This window comes from Vollenhovia emeryi, unplaced genomic scaffold (assembly GCF_000949405.1).
Source record: "Vollenhovia emeryi isolate VEMERY1.0 unplaced genomic scaffold, V.emery_V1.0 DF939146.1, whole genome shotgun sequence".
Lineage (NCBI taxonomy): Eukaryota > Metazoa > Arthropoda > Insecta > Hymenoptera > Formicidae > Vollenhovia > Vollenhovia emeryi.
In genome coordinates, this window is record NW_011967220.1 from 1,918,961 (window position 1) to 1,940,271 (window position 21,311).

At 38.1% G+C, this 21,311-nt stretch overlaps 4 protein-coding genes across 5 annotated transcripts; 1 reads left to right on the forward strand and 3 right to left on the reverse strand.

Annotated features, from left to right (window-relative positions):
- Positions 1–464: 464 nt before the first annotated feature.
- On the reverse strand, positions 465–2,511 carry LOC105566261 (putative gustatory receptor 28a). Its single transcript, XM_012020132.1, has 4 exons — positions 1,044–2,511; positions 823–891; positions 657–746; positions 465–581 (listed from the first exon to the last, which is right to left on the reverse strand). Exons 1-4 carry the CDS (start codon positions 2,151–2,153, stop codon positions 465–467), a joined length of 1,386 nt encoding a protein of 461 aa, XP_011875522.1. The 5' UTR covers positions 2,154–2,511.
- Positions 2,512–3,558: 1,047 nt separating this feature from the next.
- Positions 3,559–6,260, reverse strand: LOC105566262 (putative gustatory receptor 28a). Its single transcript, XM_012020133.1, has 4 exons — positions 4,135–6,260; positions 3,949–4,017; positions 3,783–3,872; positions 3,559–3,704 (listed from the first exon to the last, which is right to left on the reverse strand). The coding sequence occupies exons 1-4, from the start codon at positions 5,275–5,277 to the stop codon at positions 3,588–3,590; spliced, it is 1,419 nt and encodes a 472-aa protein (XP_011875523.1). The 5' UTR covers positions 5,278–6,260; the 3' UTR covers positions 3,559–3,587.
- A 3,698-nt stretch (positions 6,261–9,958) lies between these two features.
- LOC105566245 (PC4 and SFRS1-interacting protein) lies at positions 9,959–14,332 on the reverse strand. The gene is made up of 12 exons (XM_012020107.1): positions 14,070–14,332; positions 13,561–13,631; positions 13,311–13,471; positions 13,067–13,200; positions 12,611–12,800; positions 11,704–11,799; positions 11,274–11,616; positions 11,023–11,197; positions 10,895–10,948; positions 10,725–10,790; positions 10,508–10,640; positions 9,959–10,359 (listed from the first exon to the last, which is right to left on the reverse strand). The coding sequence occupies exons 1-12, from the start codon at positions 14,148–14,150 to the stop codon at positions 10,094–10,096; spliced, it is 1,770 nt and encodes a 589-aa protein (XP_011875497.1). The 5' UTR covers positions 14,151–14,332; the 3' UTR covers positions 9,959–10,093.
- Positions 14,333–14,557: 225 nt separating this feature from the next.
- LOC105566244 (bone morphogenetic protein receptor type-2) lies at positions 14,558–21,286 on the forward strand. 2 transcript variants are annotated; one of them, XM_012020106.1, is made up of 14 exons: positions 14,558–14,758; positions 15,560–15,842; positions 16,161–16,263; positions 16,356–16,553; positions 16,879–17,115; positions 17,214–17,369; positions 17,498–17,680; positions 17,796–17,965; positions 18,039–18,234; positions 18,323–18,523; positions 18,597–18,818; positions 18,892–19,908; positions 19,980–20,043; positions 21,144–21,286. In XM_012020106.1, the coding sequence occupies exons 2-13, from the start codon at positions 15,675–15,677 to the stop codon at positions 20,000–20,002; spliced, it is 2,874 nt and encodes a 957-aa protein (XP_011875496.1). In that variant the 5' UTR covers positions 14,558–14,758; positions 15,560–15,674; the 3' UTR covers positions 20,003–20,043; positions 21,144–21,286. The 2 variants fall into 2 exon arrangements, with proteins under 2 accessions (XP_011875496.1, XP_011875495.1); XM_012020105.1 differs by having other exon boundaries at positions 15,557–15,842; positions 18,892–21,286.
- The last annotated feature ends 25 nt before the right edge of the window (positions 21,287–21,311 follow it).

Here is a 21,311-nt window from a genome sequence, read left to right on the forward strand (position 1 = left end):
AAAATAATATTAACGTAATATATAATACATGTAATATTTAATTAATATTTGTATCATATATTTTACTATTATATATCAAAGAAACTGCATTATAAGACTGACAATATTCAACGTGCAGGACATGATGAAAGCAGTATATAAAAATTTTCACAAAATCGGACCAACTACATCCTGCTCAAATCACATCGGCTTCCTTAATGTATAGATTTAAATTTTTCATATTTAAATTCAGGTTCTACAGATTCGAATTGATCGAATACATTTGAGGGTTACAATAAGAAATTAGCTACAATTTGGCACATGCCGATACCACCTAAATAAATTTTTGACACCGATTCAAGAAACACGGTAAACAGACAGGCAGGAATGCCTGGATATTTCTACAATTATAAAATACATTATAAAAATGTGTGGCATTCCTGCCTGCCTGTGTACACATTATGACTGTTTTTATTTCCAATTTATTATTCGACTTTTGACAAATCTTCCTTTGTACAATTGCATTCAGGATTTGACGAACACGAGCTCCCCATTTGAAATTGCACAAGTATCACCAAGTAAGTCGCCACCGTGCCGATCAGCTGATAACCAAAATTATTAATTAAAAAGATATTGCTTATATTAGACTATGATTATGACACTCCAAATATTCTCACCGAATGGAAAAAACTATTATCGAGCGCGAAGTATCCGTTAGCTGTAAACTCTAACTTGCGATGTAACAATTGTAGCGAAAATTGCTTAAGCTGCAACAAATCTATGATAAATGACGTAACGTTGAGTATTATTCCTGAGAAGGTTTCACGTTATTTTATGTCCTACCTCTGACTTCGTCTCTTTGCCGATCGTGCAGCTTAAAAGACTATGTACCACGCTGCCCGTTTTGCTCACCTAAAATAAATTTGTGACTGAAAAAATGCCGCGCAATTTTGTAAAACGTTCGGGGGTTTTATTTACTGATAAAAGTATTCGGTTGTACAATTAAAATAATCCGCTCAAAACTAAATACAAAATAAAGCTGGTTATCATACCGATTATCCTACCTCATTCAAAAACCTAGTAATTCTGTTGGTGAGGAGAGAAATGGGATAGATGAGGAATATTAACCAGATAATAGTATTACTGAGTACCACGTACTCTAAGATTTCGTCGGTCATCAGCAAAGGCGAGAGAAGATAGTAGCCGTTATATATGAGTGTCAGAAAGAGAAAAGCAAAGCCGAACAATACCGGCAGTGAATAGAATTCTGACACATCCTCGGAAATTTCACACAGGTGACAGTGCACATTTTGCAGTTGCAGCAATTGATGAACGGTGGAATTGCCGACAACAACGCGACGCGTTTGATTGAGAGACTGCGGTTGATGATCAGGTGTGCTGGCACTGGTCAGACTCTCTATCGCTTGATTCACATCAACAAAATCCGCCTGAATGATCGAGACTAACAGGTAGTATTGCATCAACAGCCAACCCACGTGAAATGTCGGCATAATATCCGACATCCAGGAGACCGGACCCGTGTCGAAGGCCAAGTGCTCGGTGGACACGAGGGAAATGAGCAGAAAAATCTTCAAGACGCAGACGATAATCAGAGCATGAAAGATACGTTGTCGTCGCAGCGGACGATACAGATGATACAGACGATCCATTTCGTGTTCGATGTCTACTAATCGATTGGCGATCCTCACCAGGGACTTCTGATCGATGCAAAAGCTGAGTAAAATCGCGCACATCACGATGGTGCCAAGTATACCTTGCAGAATCTCGATGCCTGTGGTCAAGTTAGACTTATTCTCATAATCCAAATGAAGTATGTACGGTATCGACAGATAGGTCGAGGCAATCAGTAAACTACACAATACGACATTGTAAACGATCCCAAGTTGGGAGTACTGAAATGTGTTTGTCAGTCGCTTTTTCCGCGTGATGATATGGTGGGCAAACGCGGCGAGACCCAGGAATTTGAAAAACATTATTAATATCCTGAGCATCCAAAATGAACCTTGATGCGGTTCTGATTTTACTTTGCTCGCTTTATGTTTATTAACTTCTTCCGCAATGGCATTGTCTTTATTTAGATTTCTGTGGAGTTTGGTGATTTTACTGGCATCTTCTTCATTATTCCTCGTCGATTTATGTGTGGTCACATGCATTGTTTCATAATGATTTATAAATATTTTCCATATTTTAATTCTGTTTCCTTGGTACACTATTTTCTCTTACATGGCACCCGCGCGTAGAGATTTGTTTCAATTTACCCACTTTAAATCTTGTACGTTAAAAAGTTTCGCACATGCATAATTCATGAAGTGATGACTTTTTGTCGTTTTATTTTATCGATGTCTATCTTGCCAGTTGCTCTGAATCCAAATTAATTGCGATTGATTGAACGTCATATACTACCAATTGCAAATTTGGTAAATCCATGCAGACGAGTCTATATTACGCTTTATTCTTACCAAGTGGAACTGGACATACACAGCGATGCTTTCGCAAATACCTTTCTTGCTGACATCAAGTATGCAAAACATCATTAAACATTAAATTTTCAAAAGTCATAAACGTGTAATAAAGAACATAAAATCGATATTTTAGCCGTGTATCAGTTGACATGGATTCCGCGATAAGAAAAACCGATTGCTGGCGCGTATATTACGCATGTATATGCCAAAAAAATCCTACAACATGTATATCAATACTACCTTCGAGGGATATCTCATACGTTATTACTAGCAAATGTTGTAATACAGCGGTTCATATTAAAAAAGAAAGAAATTTGACTAATACCATTCCTTAAGAAAATTACACTTGAATATTTTTTATTCATTCTTTCTAATTATAATATTAACATCTCGAAAGCTAAGAACTGCGTAGGCTATTCTGAAACCTAATAATAGAAAAATAATAGAAAGAAAATGTACTGTGTATAGATAAATATATTACATATCTACTAATCCTAAAATATTAATTTTACTTTGTGTGTGATTTCGACAAATATAATTATCTTACAACTTAGATGAAAGCAGCCTTTTAATATTATGAAACAATGAAACTAATGAAAATATGGAACATCATCCTCGAAACATTTATAAAATTGCGTTTCGTACGCTGAATACAATCGTTACGATGTCTTTGTAAAAAAAGAAATGATGAACAATGGATGGTAGCGTTAAAGAAAACAATTCACATTAGAAATCTATACTAGAATTACATCTTACTGCTATGTTTCATAATACCGGATATTTAACTTTAATAAGAAACATATATATATTTTTTTTTACTGTTATATCAAAGAATCTGCGTTTTAAGACCGACAATACTCAGCGCGCAGGACGTTATGAAAACAGTATATAAAAATTTACACAATTAAACCATTGGACTACCCGAAGTCCTGCTCAATCCGCATTGGCTTTGTTAATTTATTGACTTATTGTTTCAATGTTTAGTTCTGCAAATTAGAATTGACCGAATGCATCAGAAGGTTACGATAGGAAATTAGCTACAATTCGGCATGTCGATCTAAATGAATGTTTGATACCAAGTTAAGAAACACGGTACATATTATAACTGTTTTTATTTTTAATTTATTATTTCGCTCTTAACAAATCTTGCCTTGTACAATTACACTGTGGTCTTGACGAGCACGAGCTTCCCATTTGAAATTGCACAAGTATCACCAAATACGTCGCCACCGTGCCGACCAGCTAATAATCAAAATTATTGCTTCAGAAAATGTAACTTATTATATTCAACCACTCGCACGACATTCTAAATATTCTCACCGAATGAAGAAAATTGTTGTCAAGTGCGAAATATCCGTTCGCTGTGAACTGTACTTTGCGATGTAACAATTGAAGGGAAAAATGCTTGACCTGTAACAGATCTATGATAAATATGATTACATTCGGTACCGCTCCTGAGAAAGTTTCACACGACTTTGTGCCTTACCTCTGACTTCGTCTCTTTGCTAATCAAGCAGCTTAAAAGACCATGTATCACATTGCCCGTTTTCCCGACCTAAAATAAATTTACAATTGGAACAATGCCACGCAACTTTGTAAATCTTTATTGAAATATTCTGTTGATCGATTGAAATAACGTGATCAAAACACAAAGTCGAGCTTGTTATCACACCGATGATCCTACCTCGTTCACAATCTTGGTAATTCTGTTAGCGAGGAGAGAAATGGGATAGATGAGGAATATTAACCAGATAATAGTGTTACTGAGAACCTCGTACTCTAAGGTTTGGCTGGATATCAATAGAGGCGAGAGAAGATAGTAGCCGTTAAATATGAGCGTCAGAAAGAGAAAAGCAATGCCGAAGAGTACTGGTAGTGAATAGAAGTCCGATATGTCCTCGGAAATCTCGCAAAGGTGACAGTGCATATCTCGCAATGGCAGCAGTTGATGAACGATGGAATTGCTAATCACCACACGACGCGTTTCGGAGAGAGATTGCGGCCGAAGATCAGGAGTGCCGGGTCTGGTTAGGCTCTGTATCGCTTGATTCACATCGACGAAATCCGCGTGAACGATCGTGGCCAACATGAAGTACTGTATCAACAGCCAACCCACGTGAAACGTCGGCATAATGTCCGACAACCAGGAGACCGGGCTCGTGTGGAAGGCCAGGAAATCGGTAATGACAAGAAGAATCAACAGGCAAATCTTCAAGATGCAGAGGTTGATCAGAGCGCAGAAGGTACGCTGTCGTCGCAGCGGACGATACAGACGGTAGAGACGATCCATTTCGTGTTCGATGTCCACTAATTGATTAGCAATTCGTACCAATAACTTTTGATTGATGCAGTAGCTGAATAAAATCGCACAAGTTACTAGGGAGCCAAGTATAGCTTGTACAATCTCGATGCTTATGGTCAAGTTTGACTTATTCGCATATTCCACAGTAAGCCTGAACGGTACCGAGAGGTAGTTCGAGGCGAGCACTAAGATACTCAATGCGACATTGTAAATGATCCCAAATTTCGAGTGCTGAAATGTGAATGGCGTTTTCTTTTCCCGCGTGATGACGCTATGACGGGATAACGTAGCGAGACCGATGAGCTTGAAAAATGTTATCGACATTTTAAGCATCCAAAACGAGTCTTGATGCGACTCTGATTTTATTTTCATCACTTTCCGTTTATTATTCGTTTCCGCGGTGACGTTCCCTTTGCTTAGACTTTTGAAGAAATTGCTGATTTTGTTGACATCCACGAAGAATAAATTCCTAACCGAATCGACGACATTCTTGCAACGATTCTCTTCTTCCATATCTTATGATTAATATCTTACTTAACTTGGAGTTAATATCTACTTCTCTCCTTTATTACAACTTGTCAATTTATGCATATTCACACGCATTGTTTCATAATAATTTTTAAATATTTCTTCTATATTTGAATTCGGTTTTCTCGATAGAATGCTTTCTTTTACAAGACATCCGTGTATAAAATCTTTTAAAGCTTACACACTCGAAGTCTTGTTTAGCGCGTGAATTATTCATAAATTAATAATTTAAGTGGTTTATTTTATCGGTATCTTTCTTTCCAGTTGTTCTGAATCCAAATTAACCGGGATCGTGTGAACGTCATGTACGACCAATTGCGAGTCTGGCAAATCTACGTGCACTCGAGTCTACATTACGCTTTATTCTTACGAAGTGTCACTGAGCATACGCAACGATGCTTCCGCGAATGCCTTTCTCGCAAGCATCGTATATGCAAAACATTATTAAATATTAAGTTTACGAACGTCATGAACGTGATAAAGGACGTAAAGTCAATATTTCAGCTCTATATCAGCCGTCACGGATCCCGCGATGAAAATAGCCGATTGCCAGCGCGTGTGTTACGTTACGTATTGTTAGTGACATCCCGTTTATTGCCTGTACACGTGACATGATATATATGATACGATAAAAATACGGCATACGTTCGGCGTATTTTCTCTAACTGAAATATGTTAGTTAGATTATCGCATGCTAATTAATGGACTTGAAGTAACAATTCCGCATAATTGCATTACTTACACATTCAACGGTGTCAACATTATGTCAACGCTATTTGTGTATAAATAAATTATACACTGGGAAAAATGTCCGATTAAATATAATCGGATAATCCAATTACATAATAACAAACGGGTACATCCGATTAAATTGTATATCCGATGAAAGATGTAATTGGCTTTTAAATCAGATTTCATCGGATTTATCCATAATTTAATCGGAAAAATAAACCACCGGAGACACTATTTAATTGGTTTATCCGATGGAAATTTTTCTCAGTGCATATTTGAATTGTAAACTAATTGTACAACTATTGATTTAGAGTCTAGTCTATCCATCAAACTTATCAAGTTATACGTTAAAGCAAGATACACTCGAGTTCAAATTATATACTAATGAATCTATTCTACAGTATCTGCTTAATGTGCAAGTTCTGTACACATTATAAATCAGACATTTACATCATACTTTCTCGGTAATGAGAATGTTTCTATGAAAACAGTTGAGCTCTTCAATTGTTGGAAAATATAGTGACAATATTATCAATCATTTTAATTAAATAATTAACAATAAACAAATAAGAGGATAACTGTGAAACTAATACTGAATTAAATTAATGAACAAAACAATTTTAATTAAAGCAAGCTATCGTTCAGTTTAATACTTTTAATAATTAATTAACTTTTGTTGAAGTTTTACAGTGATGAATTTGGTAAAGCGGGGTTTTGCGTGAATCAGTTTTCTTAAAACAAAAAATAGTAGGTGAGAATTATAAATAATTAATTAACTGCATTTACAAACGATTGTGAATTCCTTAGATGCTGTAACGTGAGTAAATCCAGGGTTGGGAAGTAACTCGTTACTTGTAACGAAGTTACAGTTACTGTTACTTCTTTTTGGCAACTCTAACTTAACTTCGTTACTATCTCTCCATCTGCAACTGTAACTTAACTCAATTACATTTTTTCAATAACTAGTAACTAATTTAATAGTTACATTAATAGTTACTTTATATATATTTGAAACCTCCACAAATTGCATAGGCCTTGCCTTTGCGCATAAGCGCCTCCCTAGAAGCACAATTCATCGGCTATACATTGGCTAACATTGGTTAAACATTGGTCGTGTTGGCAGTGCATTGGTCAATTTTTTTCCCAATATATAACGTCAATGTTGGTCAAAAAATAAATGCAAATACAAATATTTAAAACAATTTTGTAAATGGGAAAAGTGAGTGTGACTACAATAAAAATAATCGAATAATAATGTTTATTATTAGGTTGGTCAGAAAGTCTTGGTGTTTTGAGACACCCCAGTTGCATAAAATACAATAAGACTTTCTAACCGGCCTGAAATAAGTCATAATTTTACATGTGTAATTTTATTAACAAGAATACCTTTACAAATTTGTATTTATCAATATACAGTTATAATTATTTTGTGGTTATTAAATATATATTTAACTATAATTGAACTTAAATTTAATTAAACACCTTTGCTTTGTTCTTGTGGAAATTTATTTTTTAATTATAGGATAAAATTATAGATTCAAAAAGAATGCGGGCTTCACCGAAAACGAAAAATGGTAGTTAACAAAAAAAAAAGAGAAAACGTTTGAGTTTTTTTATGCAATTGGAAGAAGGAAAAAGAAGAGACAACCGCCTTTTTTTCTTTTTAGAAAGAGATGTGCATTATTTTTGTCTTATTCTCACATTTTTATATATATTATGTTTTTGGCCACACATATTTCCTGTCCTTCAATTTCAATGTTATTATCAGCTGTCGCATATGTATAAATGTGCGGTCTACACAAGTCTACAGATAAAATATATTCGACGCCATAATGCTATAATAGTTTATTTTAATTTTCGACAAAAACATTTCGATACAAAAATTACATAGTTAATTTCTGACATTTTCTCCAATATCGGATATGTGTTATTAATTATACAAAATTAATTAAGGTTTCATACTTACCAATCATTAAGTTTTTATAGTAATTGCCATGTCACCCACGATAAAGATGTGATAATGTCCGAAAATCGTTTGTTAACTTATCTAATTTGTACAATTTCGATATCGGTTCACAAGCACTTTACAATTTTATTGTAATAGCAACGATTTTGAAGAAGACAGTGCTAATTCAATCATACGAAATAGAAGATTGACAATATTTTACGAACAATTATATTTATATCATATCATAAATATTGTTAAAGAAACATTGGCATACAATAATAATACATATTTTTATTTTTATCTTTAAAATGCGATGAATACGAGTAATGTTTCCATGTAATGAAAAAAAAAACTAAAATTCGATAAAGATGAAGAACTTGCATTAAATGCAGGTACTAAGAATAATATCTGTATCGTTCATTGCGCTATAATTCTTATGCAATATTGTATTTATTTTGCTAACATCAATTATAATAACTAAATAAGTAAGTTGTGTGTGACAATAACAGTGTTTACGTGCTCTTTACAATTTCCTTCCATGGCACTGGCTGAATATATAAAGATAGTATTTGGATACATGATAGTATGCTACTATCAAGTAAAAATACTATTTGTCTCATATAATTTTATCTACTACATCAGCCATTTTTATTCAATACTATCTTCTGATAGTTGAATGTTTGCCTGATATTGTCCAGTTAGTGATTGCAGACATTGCATCAAGTAATAATACAAGTGTATTGCGATCATTCAATGTGAATATTTGCTCACAAATTCATGAAATAAAATATAACAGAGTTCGTTGAAAAGATTATTTTCCATATGCGCAAAGTGCTATCGATCGCATTCACAGAATCGGTTAAAAATATTCTTATGACTTTTAATTCTTCATTTAGTAACATTACCAGCATTATTGTGACAACAGCTATTTGCGTGTTTATATGTGTGAGATAATTTTGTTTTATACTTTCGTTAAATAGTAAGGATTTAAAAAAATAAATATATAGTACATATACATATATGTACTTATATAATAAACTCAGGTATATTAGGTTGTCCCAGCAAGACATAAGGATGAGTCATTGTTTAATCTCTTTTTCTTTCAAGTTTACCCTTTTGTGTGATTGCCTTTCAACCGTTAATTCATGTGCTTAATCCTAAACACTGAATCTAACACTAGGCGCTTAAACTCCTTTAATCATTGCTTTTTTTTCTCTGTAAGGAAACAGGTTAGAGGGATTAAAAGCTGCTGATTTGAAATAGTAATAGCGAATTCGATTGCTTGCACTAGTGCACTCTGAGTGCGCACTAAGGTCAGTTTATAGTAAATTTTTTATGTTTAACTTTGTCTTGGATACATATTCAAAGAGTATTTAGTCAAAAAATGATCCATATAGATCCAATAGAGATCATTTTACTGGCTGCAAAATATTTTAAGAAATATTTAAGACGATTCTTTAATATAAAAATTGACTGTAAACAAGCCTTAGTATGAACTCAGTGCGTACTAATACAAGCAACCGAATGCGCTATAAGCTTTCCATCTAGTAGCTATTTTCGTTTTGTTTAGTCAAATTGGATTTCAGGAAAAAAATTAATTCAATCAGTGAGACATCGATCAGCGTAATTTTATGGAAGGTAATACTCTTTCAAATGAACAGTTTTAATCCCTCTAACTTGTTTACAAAGATAAAAGTACTGACTTAGCAACTTGACTTGCTGAGACAATTTTATAGAACAGAAATTGACAGTCAGCTGTTTAGTTAAATTTCAATAATATCCATCACACAATTGCTCATGCCTGTATGACTTTGCTGTAGGTAATAAAGGTGTGTGATAAAGGACATATTTTACATTTTGCCAAATCAGTCACATTGTACTGAATTTAATCATATTCCCCGTAATTATCGTGGAAGTCACATCCGTAAGAATGCATTGTTAAAACGATAATTTTCTACATGAATGAGAGGACCATAAAAAATCATATTAACTAAGAAATTGCTTTATGAATGCGCCCGATGTACTTCATAATTATAATATGCTTTTTTTTAGTACCGTAATACAAGATATACAAGAAAATAAGCAAAAGTTTATATTATCAGATAAAAAAGTTTACATATGTTACTTGGCTGCTTCATTCTTAGGACTCTCACTTCTAGTAGGCACTTCTGCTTCTACTTCCCTTTCAGCAATCGGTTCTGACTCCGCTTGTGATGTTGGTTCGGTCTCTGCATTCGCTTTTGGTTCCAGCTCAGCTTCCGTTTCTGATTTTCGTTCGCGTTCTGCTTTTTGTTCTGGTTGTACTATGAGCTCCGTTTCAGTCATTGAATCTGCGTCCAGTTGATTACCGCTATCATGTGCAGGTAAATCCTCCGATATACCCGTGTCTATATGTCAATATTAATAAAAATACACGTCACAAAATACATTTTTTAATCTCAACGTATAATCTCTGACCCTTGTAAAACTATCTTAAGGAGATTTGTAGATCCAATTGCTTAATATACTTATTGAACGTACGTTTAGCAAAATTACCTGAACAAGCAGGATCAGACATCAGTGAAAATACTTTCTCTTCGGGCATATCTTTGGTCAATTTCTTGAAATGGACAACTTGATCGGAAAATGATTGCCAAAACGATTGACCCTCAGGTATAGTAAACATAGCCTATATATTTTTTATTAAATAAGTATACAACAAAAGAAATAGATTTAAATAATTAGATTTTCATTTCTACTTGTAATACATTACCTTATATTTGTTGTATATGTGCTCAGCTTTTTGTCTAATCTGCTCCGCTTTTTGCTTAAAGATAATCTACAAAGAATTATGTCTATTATAGTAGAATAAAAATAATAGAGTATTGTGTATTCCACAAGCGTTACAATATAATCACACAAGCATGTCCGTTTTATACATACCCCATCCTCCTCGCTTAATTTCCACTCTCCTATGTTTCCAATATATCGCCGCAGCTAAAATAAAAGACGAATTAGTGAAAAAAAGTATGCAATATTGCAAAATTATTTAAAAAATTTGACTGCTTTACCCTTTTCACTGTTTCAACAATGTGAGGATGTTTCTTCAGCATTAAAGGATCAATTGGAAGAGCCAAGATATCATCCATGGCTTGTAAACATTTATCTGTATTGGCTCGATCCAGTCCAAGATTAGATTTGATTTGAGCATCTAGTTGTAGAAGTTGAGCCTCTATACGAAGCCATCTAAAAAGCCACTTGTTGTAAGCACTTAGTAAATTCTAAAATAAACGCATTGAGAGTATGCTAAACGATTCCATACCTCAGTTTGTATGTTTTGCGATGAACAGCTCCGTCTTTTGTCAAAAGCCGTTTCTCGTCTTCCGGCACGGGTACATTGAAGTCTAAAGAATCTTTCACTTGTTCTGGCAAAATTTCACCGCTCTCTAATTGTGTCTTGAGTTTCATGGCATTCCTAGCCGTTGTCCAATCCCATTGCGCTCGAGCTTTTTCACTCTCGAAAGACTTTGGCCTGTCTATGTCCAGCTTAATACCTACGTGCTCCCCGGCAAATGTACGAGCTAAGAGAACTCTACTGGATGTGTCGGAAGATGTTCCACTCGATACTACGGTTCCATCGAGAATCGAAGCTTCATTATTTCTTTCTGTAAATTGGATAAACGGTATCTCTCAACAAATTATCACTTTAAGAAATTAATAGGAATGCAAAAGTTATCTACACAAGTGCCTACTTTCGATAGCCGCTCTTTTTTTATGCGTCACATTTGGTGTCATTTGATGCTCATTAGAGTCTTCGTTTTTCGCTTTACGACCTCGACCAGAATGTTCTAAACAGACACAATTTACAATCGTATTAATTTAAACACAAATATGTAAATAATTGACCTTTTTTACAAATAAACTTGGACATTAATTTTTCCAGAAAAAAAGAACAATTATACACATTTCCCTGAAACAATAGAGAAATAATTCAACATGGAACTACCTATTGTAAAATAGTAGGGACATAAACAGATAAACAGTATTTTCAAAAAACCAAATGTTGTGAGATTTTATTAATTAATTATCTGAGATATACAGTTACAGAGAAAAATTATGAAAAATTATGTGAGAGATACATTAACAGACAGAAATTTAGATTTTTGTATGCGAATTAACGACAACTGTTCCAACAGAACTAATCTCTTTAATTGTTTTGTAGACATATTCCGAGTTTCATTGGATTCCTTAAGGCTTGGATATTTTTCAAATATTTCTGATGAAGTCTGCGTTTCTTCATCCACCATTAATTCTGATGCTGTAGAAAGTCTCATTACTGTGCTCCTGCCTTTAAATATTAGTTATTATCAGAGAAGCCAATTTTTTTATTTTGCAACGAATAACAGCATGGATGTGACATCGACAGTGAACATTTACATCTAACAATTGGAACATGATGAATGTTTCGGCGAAATGTTTCGGCTAAATCACTTGAAACAATGGTATAAAAACTAAAAGTTTCAAGTAACAATATTTAAACGTTAATTTGAAAAGTAGGTTATCGAATAATTTATTATTTATATTCGTTTGCTCCTAAAGTTGCAGAAAAAGAAAATCGTATACCGTAACAAAAGATTGTCGTAAGTACAGGGCTCTTACCTGTATTGGTTTCGGTTTCATCTGAACTCGAAAAGTCTGCAAATCGTTTTGGTTTGATCTTACGCCCACTGCGGCTGACCACCTCTTTAGGGGACTCCTCGCCTTGCGAATCCAATGCAGCCTCTTGTTTTGACGTGTCGTTCGCAGCTTTTCCTCTACCACGTTTTTTCTTCACTTCAGGAGTATCTTGCTACATTGTTACGTGTACTCATTATATATCCAAATATACATATATATATGTGGCTACATTGTACAGCTATACAGAATCACGTGTGTAAAAGTGTAAGGAACAATCGCACAAACTATTTGAGCTTAAAAAATGTCCGTCAGCAGTTCCTACATTCCTCTTGGAGTACATTTGTCAATAACTGTTCGCTCGCACAGTATTGCAAAGCAAATGTTTATACTCCCAAAGTATTGCTTTCGTGCGAGCAGCAAGAGACAAGAGATGCTTACCGGAGTATTAGAGGTGGCTGTAAGAGCTTTCCTCTTGACAGGTTTCTTCTTCTCTCCTTCGTCTATTACTAAAGAACCAGTTTCCATGTCACTGTCGGTAGCGCTGGCAGCTGGCAGCTCCGTCGTCTCGGCACCTTTGGACAAAATAAGTTGTCTATTAATTCACTGGAGCAAAAAGATTCTTGCTCAATCAATTCAGGCTTTACGAAATATTCGTCTGCATTACAGAATTGCAAAATGTTACCTTTAATAGCAGCGATATCTGCCAAAGGCTGGTTTCTGTCGTTTTTAAGTTCTTGCTCGAGCTGCTGTATGCCTTCATGAAAGAACTTTCGTCGGTTGGGTTTGCCGTATTTTTCTTTATTTTCGGCATATGTGTACAACTCCTCGACCTTACAGACGGCTCTGCAAGATTGGACGTGTCACAATGATAATATTATCGTCGCGTAAAAATACCCTTTGACGGTGCTCATTTAGGAATGCATGCTACTCACGTCTCTCCTGTTCCATAAAAGTAAACGCTGTATCGAGCGTTCTTGGAGTTTGGATCGTTGACTTTCTCAACCTGCAAACAATTGAAGCGACATACAAACAGATGAGGCGGCACGCGCGGTGACCTTTGATGCACGCCGGCCAAGACCGAGGCGCTTCTCCGCGCGGAATTACGAACCGTCCGCGTCGACAGATACGATCGGAGACTAATAACTTACAAGAAATACAATTGAACTCGACGGCAATTGACGCGGTGGCGGTGACGTGCCCACTCGGCGGACGTCGTCGTCGCGACGTTGTCGCGCGCGGGGATCCCGCGCTTTCCTCGCCGAGACACGCGAGAACCGCGCGGCTTCCCCTCGAGGGACGTGGCCCGCGCGCGACAAACGCGACTCTCGGTTCCGCAACCTGCGAATAATTTACGTCACCGCACCGGGCGTAGTCGCCGGCGACGGCGCGGGCGTCCGTCTCGGCTCGCGGGCAGCGTCGCGTCCCCGACAACGCAACTCACCTTGGCTGGCCATGGCGGGTAACCTCGAACTTTGGCGAACACCTTGTCGCCGGCGTAGAATCTCTTCTGTAGCTTCACCATGATGGCGAGTGATCCGCCGTTCGCGGCACCGGCCCTCGCACCGTCGCACGCTCGCGTCCGCCGAGTGATGCACTGAGCGCGGTGTGGCGTAGTTAACCGCGAGGACACATCGCACCAAACACCGCGACAACCGCCATTTGCAGGACAAATAGCGAAAACACGCAACAGAGCACGCAGCGGGGACACGACGCTCGGCCCCGATTGGCGGAGCGCGCCAGCGAGTGGCGGTGCTACCCGCGCAAAGTGGAACGAGCGCGATTGATCGGAGCGGCCGGACGCGCGAGCGCCGATTGGCCGCGGCGTGCGTCGCGGCCGACCAGTCGCCTCGCACCCAGTGGCCGCGCGCGGCGACCGGCGCCATCTGGCTCGAACTCTCCGGGGGGGGTCGGGGCATGCGACGCCGCCGCCGATGCGTTCGCGAACGCGCCGTTCGGGACGCGACTCGTTGGACACGGGCTGCCTGTCAGATCTGCGAGTATTCACGCGACGCTCCTCGCGAATGCGCTCGGCGGCGTTTTGAGGGGATGGTGCGATGTCGCGTCCACGACGACGGGCCCGATAACGCGCGCGAACCGCAACGGACTTCCAGGAGGACCGTCGAGCAGAACGTAAGTGCGTGCCGCTTCGTTTCTAATGCATGTCGTGCGCTCTCTCCCTCCCTCCCTCTCTCTGTCTCGCTCCCGTGCTCGGACTGCTCGGTTCCCTCTTTCCGCTCTCGCGGATTTCCCGCGGGACGCGTGCGACGGGAGTCCCGGACGCGCACCTCGCCGCGACGCGCGTCAACTCCCAGCCGTCGAGCGCGTCCGTTCCCGGGCCGTTTCTTCGCTGCCCCGCGACCGCCTCCCGGCCGCTCGATAGCGACCGCGTCCGCCTGATTCCGCGCGAAGGAGCCTCCGATTAATCGGGCGTGCACGCCGCGGACGGGACGTCCGCGTCGCGCGACGTCACGGGAGGGCTCGAGCGCCCGCGGGGATCACCGCGCGCCGTTCGCAGGAATTGGATCTGAGAATTGACACGTATACGACGCAAAAGAACGGCATCCGTTGAGTACACGCGTCATGTTTATATATTCGCGTTGATAATAAAAAAAAAAATAATAAGTTGCGTGATACAAGTCTACGTTATTGAATGTCCGACACGTGGACCGACGTTGGTCGGGAAACGGTGCAACCTCGGGTGCAACTTGATGCGCGACGACTCCGTCAAACGCAGGTTGCACTGCGCTTTCATTGTCCTCGGTAGCAAATAGAGATCGGTAACGTTTTCTGAAATAATTGTCCCGTGTCGTTGAGAGCAAATTGAGAGGAGAGGCCGTGATATACGTGCCATATTTTTTAACGTACGTTTTAAAGTTTTTATCAATTATTTATGAAGCTTACTTTTTTCCCCGCATTGCGCACGACCAGCAGATGAACTCGGAATCTCAACGGCGCCGTTGTGTATTACCGCGATGAAAGATGCCAATTCTTAAGGAGCTCTGCTTCTGTTGAAGTGGTTCTGGTTCAAGAGGCCTGCTAAAGCACAATGAGAGCCATTGTATCAGTCGCGCTGATCACACTGCTGTGTGGCATAAGCTTAGCCCCTATCAATGCCATTAGGAGATGTGCCAGTAGAAAGAAAAACGTTGAGACTCTCTCTTCGAAGCAGAATTCAGCAGGCGTACCTGAGGAAACATCCAACGACCATAATAATGTACGTCGTGCGACAAAAGGAATTTACGGGCCAATGGGCTTTTGTCAAAGAAATGCAAAATTACGCGAAGCTTATTATATATTTATTTAACGGATCACCTAGTAGACGAAAGAGTATTAAGCCAGCGGCACACGATACAATTTTTTTTCCACTGGGTTGCTTGCGACAGCCAATCGGAGTGACCTGAGGCTAAATCCTGACTGGCTCCAATGGGGAAGAATAGTGTCGCGTGCCGTTGGCTTTAGTTGTAAATATTACGTTGGCGTTAATTGCGAAATGTTTCGGATGATATTTGATATTTCTCGACACTGTTTTCAGATAAGCGACGACGTAAAATTTGAGATATGTAATAATTTCTGCCATGCCTTGTGGCAAGAAGATAAAACTGCAAATGGCACTGAGATCACCATTTTGTCTCAAGGTATATATCGCGTAGGAGTTAATTCAAAAGAAATGTGTGTTCGGTTTCGTGAACAGCGTGCAATTAAAATGTTGTTGCTTGATGCGGACTAGGTTGTTGGAAACAGTCCGGCGAGCAAAAATGCGAGAACACAGAGTGCGTCGCGCTCGAGAGATCCACGAAAGCTTTGAACAATACAAAATTTTGCTGCTGTCACGGAGACTTTTGTAATCTCAATATTACGAGCTCCAACCTTGTCGATTCGGATAACAAGATAGTCAACCCTCTTTCTTCACAAAAAAGTCAGCCAAGTAAGATAACATTAATAGCAACCGAGGGGGAAACCGCTGACCAAATTCCTGTACCCCAATGCCCACCAATGCCCAGTGGGCATTACTTTGTCTCATCATCTTATTTTATCTTTATAACGCCCCAGCAAGGCCCATTGCTCAAACCAATGCCCAGTAATGCCGCAAGTCTGCACGCCACAATGCCCTCAGCGGTTTCCCCCTCGATAGCAACTGTCAATTACTACAGAGTAAAATAAACTGCGTTTGTTGGTGGCTTAATATTTTGTAGAAGCGATGAGTGAACAAGTTGTTTTACTTTAGAAATGCTTTTTGCAATATTTTCCAGCTACAGAATATCTCGAACAGTCAAACTCTGAACGATGGATTCTCGTTATAGTAATCGTCATAGCGTGTACATTACTAGTAACATGTACGATAGCGATGATTATATACAGAACGTATCACAACAATATTTTATTAAGATTAGGAAAGCCGTTGTCTTACAACGATCACTTCATGGATAGTACTGCATTGAGAACTGGTACTTACACAGTTGACCACTTGAAACTTGCAAACATTGTGGGTACGTATCCAAGTACTCTTGATCAAATTGATCAAGGATTTCCGTCCGTGTAGAATATTGCGATGAAACTTTACCCTCTAATCGTATTCTAATTGCAGGCCAAGGACGATATGGATCAGTCTGGCAGGGCAGTATGGGGGATCAAGATGTTGCAGTTAAAATATATCCATCGCACTACCGCAATTATTTTCAGAATGAAAGAGACACTTACTGCCTACCTTTTATGGAGCATCCGTCACTGTTAAGCTATTATGGTTGGCATTATTTTTACCGAACTTAGGGCGAATTGTTCAAAGGAACGATAATGTGAAAACGTGTTCTTTTTTTTAATATTTGAATGCTTAACGTCGGGATATAAAATTTAATTTATTTTTTGTAATAGGTGTGGACGAAAGATTAAGCATGGAAGGTAGTATTGAATATCTTTTGGTATTGAGTTTTGCTCCCGGTGGTAGTTTGACAGAATTCTTACGAACGCACACTATTGACTGGAATACGTTTTGCAAAATGAGTCTTTCTGTAGTTAAAGGACTTGCTTATTTGCACACGGATATACGCAAAGGCGGTACGTATTTGCATACTGTTTGCTCAGAAAGCGTAAAGATACTCGAGACATTTTTTCATAAAATTATAATGAGGTGTTCTAGTATTAACGCATTTATTTAAATATTAATTTCCAGACAAGTTCAAGCCGTGCATTGCACATAGGGATATAAATTCAAGAAACATATTAATTAAAGCTGACGGTACCTGCTGTATTTGTGATTTGGGTTTGGCGGTTCAAATCTCTGGATCCAAGTATTATTCTAATGGAGAGGAGCAACATGCCGAATTGAAATCAATTAACGACGTGAGTGTCCAAATAGCCAACAGTAAGATTTTATCGTCTACAATTCAATCTCTATCAAAACCTGTCATCTCAGGTGGGTACTCTGAGATACATGGCGCCAGAAGTGCTGGACGGTGCTGTTAATTTACGCGACTGCGAAAGTTCTTTGAAACAGATAGATGTTTATGCAATGGGCTTGGTCCTTTGGGAACTGGTTACAAGATGTTCCGACATTTACATCCCTGGGTCAGACGTGCCGCAATACAAACAGCCGTACGAAAACGAAATTGGTTAGTATGAAACGTGTTTCTTAAAATCACAACGTATATCCATTGCTATCCCGAGGCTATTAGGTTTATATTTTTATGATCCCCCTAGGTCTTCATCCAACGTTCGAACAGATGCAAGTCTTGGTGTCGCGTAATAAAGCCCGACCACTTTTAGAGGGTAACTTAGTAGATAGACCAGGAGTGCGTTTGATCAAGGAAACTATAGAAGATTGCTGGGACGCTGATGCTGAAGCTCGTTTAACTGCATTGTGTATAGAAGAACGACTTTCGGAACTGCAGTCTCATCGTGGTAATGCATTCACCAACATTTAGCACACCGTACGATTTTTACATTCTCTGAGAGGAAAATTAATAAATTGCAGTAACAACGCACTTTACCGATGGAAGTCCAATGGTGAATTCTCACTGCACCTTAGTGCCTTCAACGACAAACAGTCTTTATAGTGAGTCCTCGCATCATGACAATGTACATGTTGTTCAACTTGCATTGAATATGATGCAAGATAGTAATACAAACGACAGTGCAATAGCTGAAAACTTAGTTACATTATCACCATCTGACAGCGTTGCTCACGAACACAGTTGTAAGTAATTGTTGTCAGTTGCGCTGCTCGCTTTATATTCGTATAATCATATTTTTCGATAATCCGTTTTCAGTCAAAAATTCAAACGAAGTAGCGTCGTATAACCATATTCAGACGCTTCAGCCGTATCAAGGCAGAAATCCGTGCATGGAAAGAAACTTAATGCTACAATCGGATTCGTTGGAAGACTTGGGCTGTAACGGTAACGTTCTCGTCGATAAATCGCTGAAGCATGCGTGTAACGATCAATACAAAACTGGTACAGAAGCGCAAGGCTTAGTTTCGCACGATTACTTAAGTCAACATACGACACAGTTAACGCAGCTCAGGCCGGCGACGCCCATACCGTATGTTCAAAATGTTATTTCCGACGAAGGCTCGTCTTCGTACGGCAAGAGGAAGCAGACGAATATACAGGATACGTGTCTTCAAGAGAGCCCGCGAAAGAGATTATTTGCCTGGCCCAATTTAAAGAAATTGCTCATCAACAAGAAAATATTGTATCCGTACAGCAGATACCAAATAGACAGGGAGGATTCTAAGTCAAATCTATTGTCGAAGCAAAATATCCAGATTAAAACTGTTGAAACGAACGTAACAATCTCGCCTGGGGGCAAGTATGTGAATGGTATCATTGGTAAGACTTCAACTTCGGCGATGCCAGCGGAGAAGAATGACAAAAATACCGCACAAACGGGGAAGCAAAAGCAGTATGAGAATGATAACACATCTAACGCGCGTCCTTCCACTTTGCCACTTGTAAATTTAAGAAACAAAAAGCGGGAAAATAATCTAAGCAGGCAAGAGAGCATAGATAAATTTAACGAGGTCTTTAATGTGGGGTCCAACATAAACAATGCGCTGAAGGACCCGCATATGAGAATAAAAACACCAGGCGATTTGCCGCCGTCTGTTAGGAAAATTCGTGGCCGTACGCAATCAACGGCGCGATTCTCGCTCTACGATGATCGCATGATGTGCAATATTCTGAACGAAGAGGACGATCAAAGCGACAAAGCCATTTGGAATTCTGTGCCATTTGGTATGGATCTCGGTGATAGTGATGAAAAACATTCACCAACGAAACTTGGTACCAAAAATGTTACGTGTTTTTAATCAGATATTCAATGTATTTGTAAAGTCTTTATGTCTATATTATAGTCAGAAAGGAAGGAGTGCTGTAAAGGGTGCGCCTTCAGCTTCAAGTTATATGTACAGAATTTGTGTAAGTATAAATAAGATTAAGTAAGATTTTATACTCGATGCAAAATATATTACTACGATATCGACATTAAATTTTAACAATTTAATCACTGAAATTGAAAAAGAAAAGAGGAATATACTCGAATGATTTGTCATGTTATATTGACAGCATACTTTGTGCGTAACGGATGCTTTTGACGAAGTAGACGATTGGGTATGACAAGTGCACATAACAATTATAAATAGAAAATAGAAAATCAAATCGACGTAATCTATATGCGCTGAATTAGAAGAAGGGACTTTTATTTATCGTAAAGCTGCTTTCATATATATATGGCATATTTGTGAATTACCTTCTTTATATTCTCTATGTTCTTTTCGAGTTAATAGAATTAATGAATTCAGTGTAATTGATAAACACGGACAATCAATGTTAACATTTACATCGCATTATAAGATACTGTTAACATCTCGGTGTAATAATTGTCTTTTACTTTTTCACAGCATTTAAAAGACATAATCTCTGTGTAACGTAAAACAATCTCTTAAAACGTCAATACTTGTAGAATATTCTCCATCTGATATTATTAGCTCGAAAAACCTGTGAGATCATGGACGAAAGTACGTAAAGTTACTTCATTTCATTATCGATTTTGTATGCTTCCTCTTCGCGTGAGGGGGACTGTATTTACTTCTATACATATGAAGTATAATTTAAGTTTTAAACCGATTGTGCAACAAGTTTGTTCATTAATATGCAACGATATTTATCAGATATATAAATCTACAATTAATACAAAGCCATGGATATTAACATAGGTGATTGTAATTGTAAAGTAGAAATAGTAAAAAGATATATTTGAGCACAAAGTATAATTGTATCGGGTTATATGAAAATTATTTTTTCTGATCCTGCGAGCTCATTGTAAATATCTGTAGTATAAAGGAAAAGATTATTCAAATACGTTAAACTTGTACTTGTTATGTTATATTATGTTGAAGATATCGTAAATTCTTATGTTATACATTTTGCGATACTTTATCGTGCGACATGTTATTATTCACAAAATTCAGATGAATATGATTATGCAATTCGTAATAAAGTATGTCTTCTGTCAACAGGTTTTGTTCCTTCATTCGAAACTATATGCGAACATTTTTATATGTACCGATGGAATGTTTATGCGATAGATTAGAACGATTTTTCTGATCATGTTCAAGCTCTTTAAATGAAATAAAAAGAAACCCTTTTCACACTTGTAAAAGTATGAACTTCCTATAATTTTTTTT

What these genes read in the sequence shown, in the direction of transcription:
- LOC105566261 (XM_012020132.1), bottom strand. Translation starts at nt 2,153, where the DNA reads ATGCATGTGACCACACATAAATCGACGAGGAATAATGAAGAAGATGCC. An exon ending in TTACTAGGTTTTTGAATGAG is followed by an intron (nt 892 to 1,043) that starts GTAGGATAATCG and finishes AATTTATTTTAG; the next exon opens with GTGAGCAAAACGGGCAGCGT. An exon ending in GCAAAGAGACGAAGTCAGAG is followed by an intron (nt 747 to 822) that starts GTAGGACATAAA and finishes GATTTGTTGCAG; the next exon opens with CTTAAGCAATTTTCGCTACA.
- LOC105566245 (XM_012020107.1), bottom strand. Translation starts at nt 14,150, where the DNA reads ATGGTGAAGCTACAGAAGAGATTCTACGCCGGCGACAAGGTGTTCGCC. An exon ending in TTTTATGGAACAGGAGAGAC is followed by an intron (nt 13,472 to 13,560) that starts GTGAGTAGCATG and finishes CCAATCTTGCAG; the next exon opens with AGCCGTCTGTAAGGTCGAGG. An exon ending in GTCTGATCCTGCTTGTTCAG is followed by an intron (nt 10,360 to 10,507) that starts GTAATTTTGCTA and finishes ATTGACATATAG; the next exon opens with ACACGGGTATATCGGAGGAT.
- LOC105566244 (XM_012020105.1), top strand. Translation starts at nt 15,675, where the DNA reads ATGAGAGCCATTGTATCAGTCGCGCTGATCACACTGCTGTGTGGCATA. An exon ending in CATCCAACGACCATAATAAT is followed by an intron (nt 15,843 to 16,160) that starts GTACGTCGTGCG and finishes CACTGTTTTCAG; the next exon opens with ATAAGCGACGACGTAAAATT. An exon ending in CGTTGCTCACGAACACAGTT is followed by an intron (nt 18,819 to 18,891) that starts GTAAGTAATTGT and finishes ATCCGTTTTCAG; the next exon opens with TCAAAAATTCAAACGAAGTA.
- LOC105566262 (XM_012020133.1), bottom strand. Translation starts at nt 5,277, where the DNA reads ATGGAAGAAGAGAATCGTTGCAAGAATGTCGTCGATTCGGTTAGGAAT. An exon ending in GCAAAGAGACGAAGTCAGAG is followed by an intron (nt 3,873 to 3,948) that starts GTAAGGCACAAA and finishes GATCTGTTACAG; the next exon opens with GTCAAGCATTTTTCCCTTCA. An exon ending in ACAACAATTTTCTTCATTCG is followed by an intron (nt 3,705 to 3,782) that starts GTGAGAATATTT and finishes TTTGATTATTAG; the next exon opens with CTGGTCGGCACGGTGGCGAC.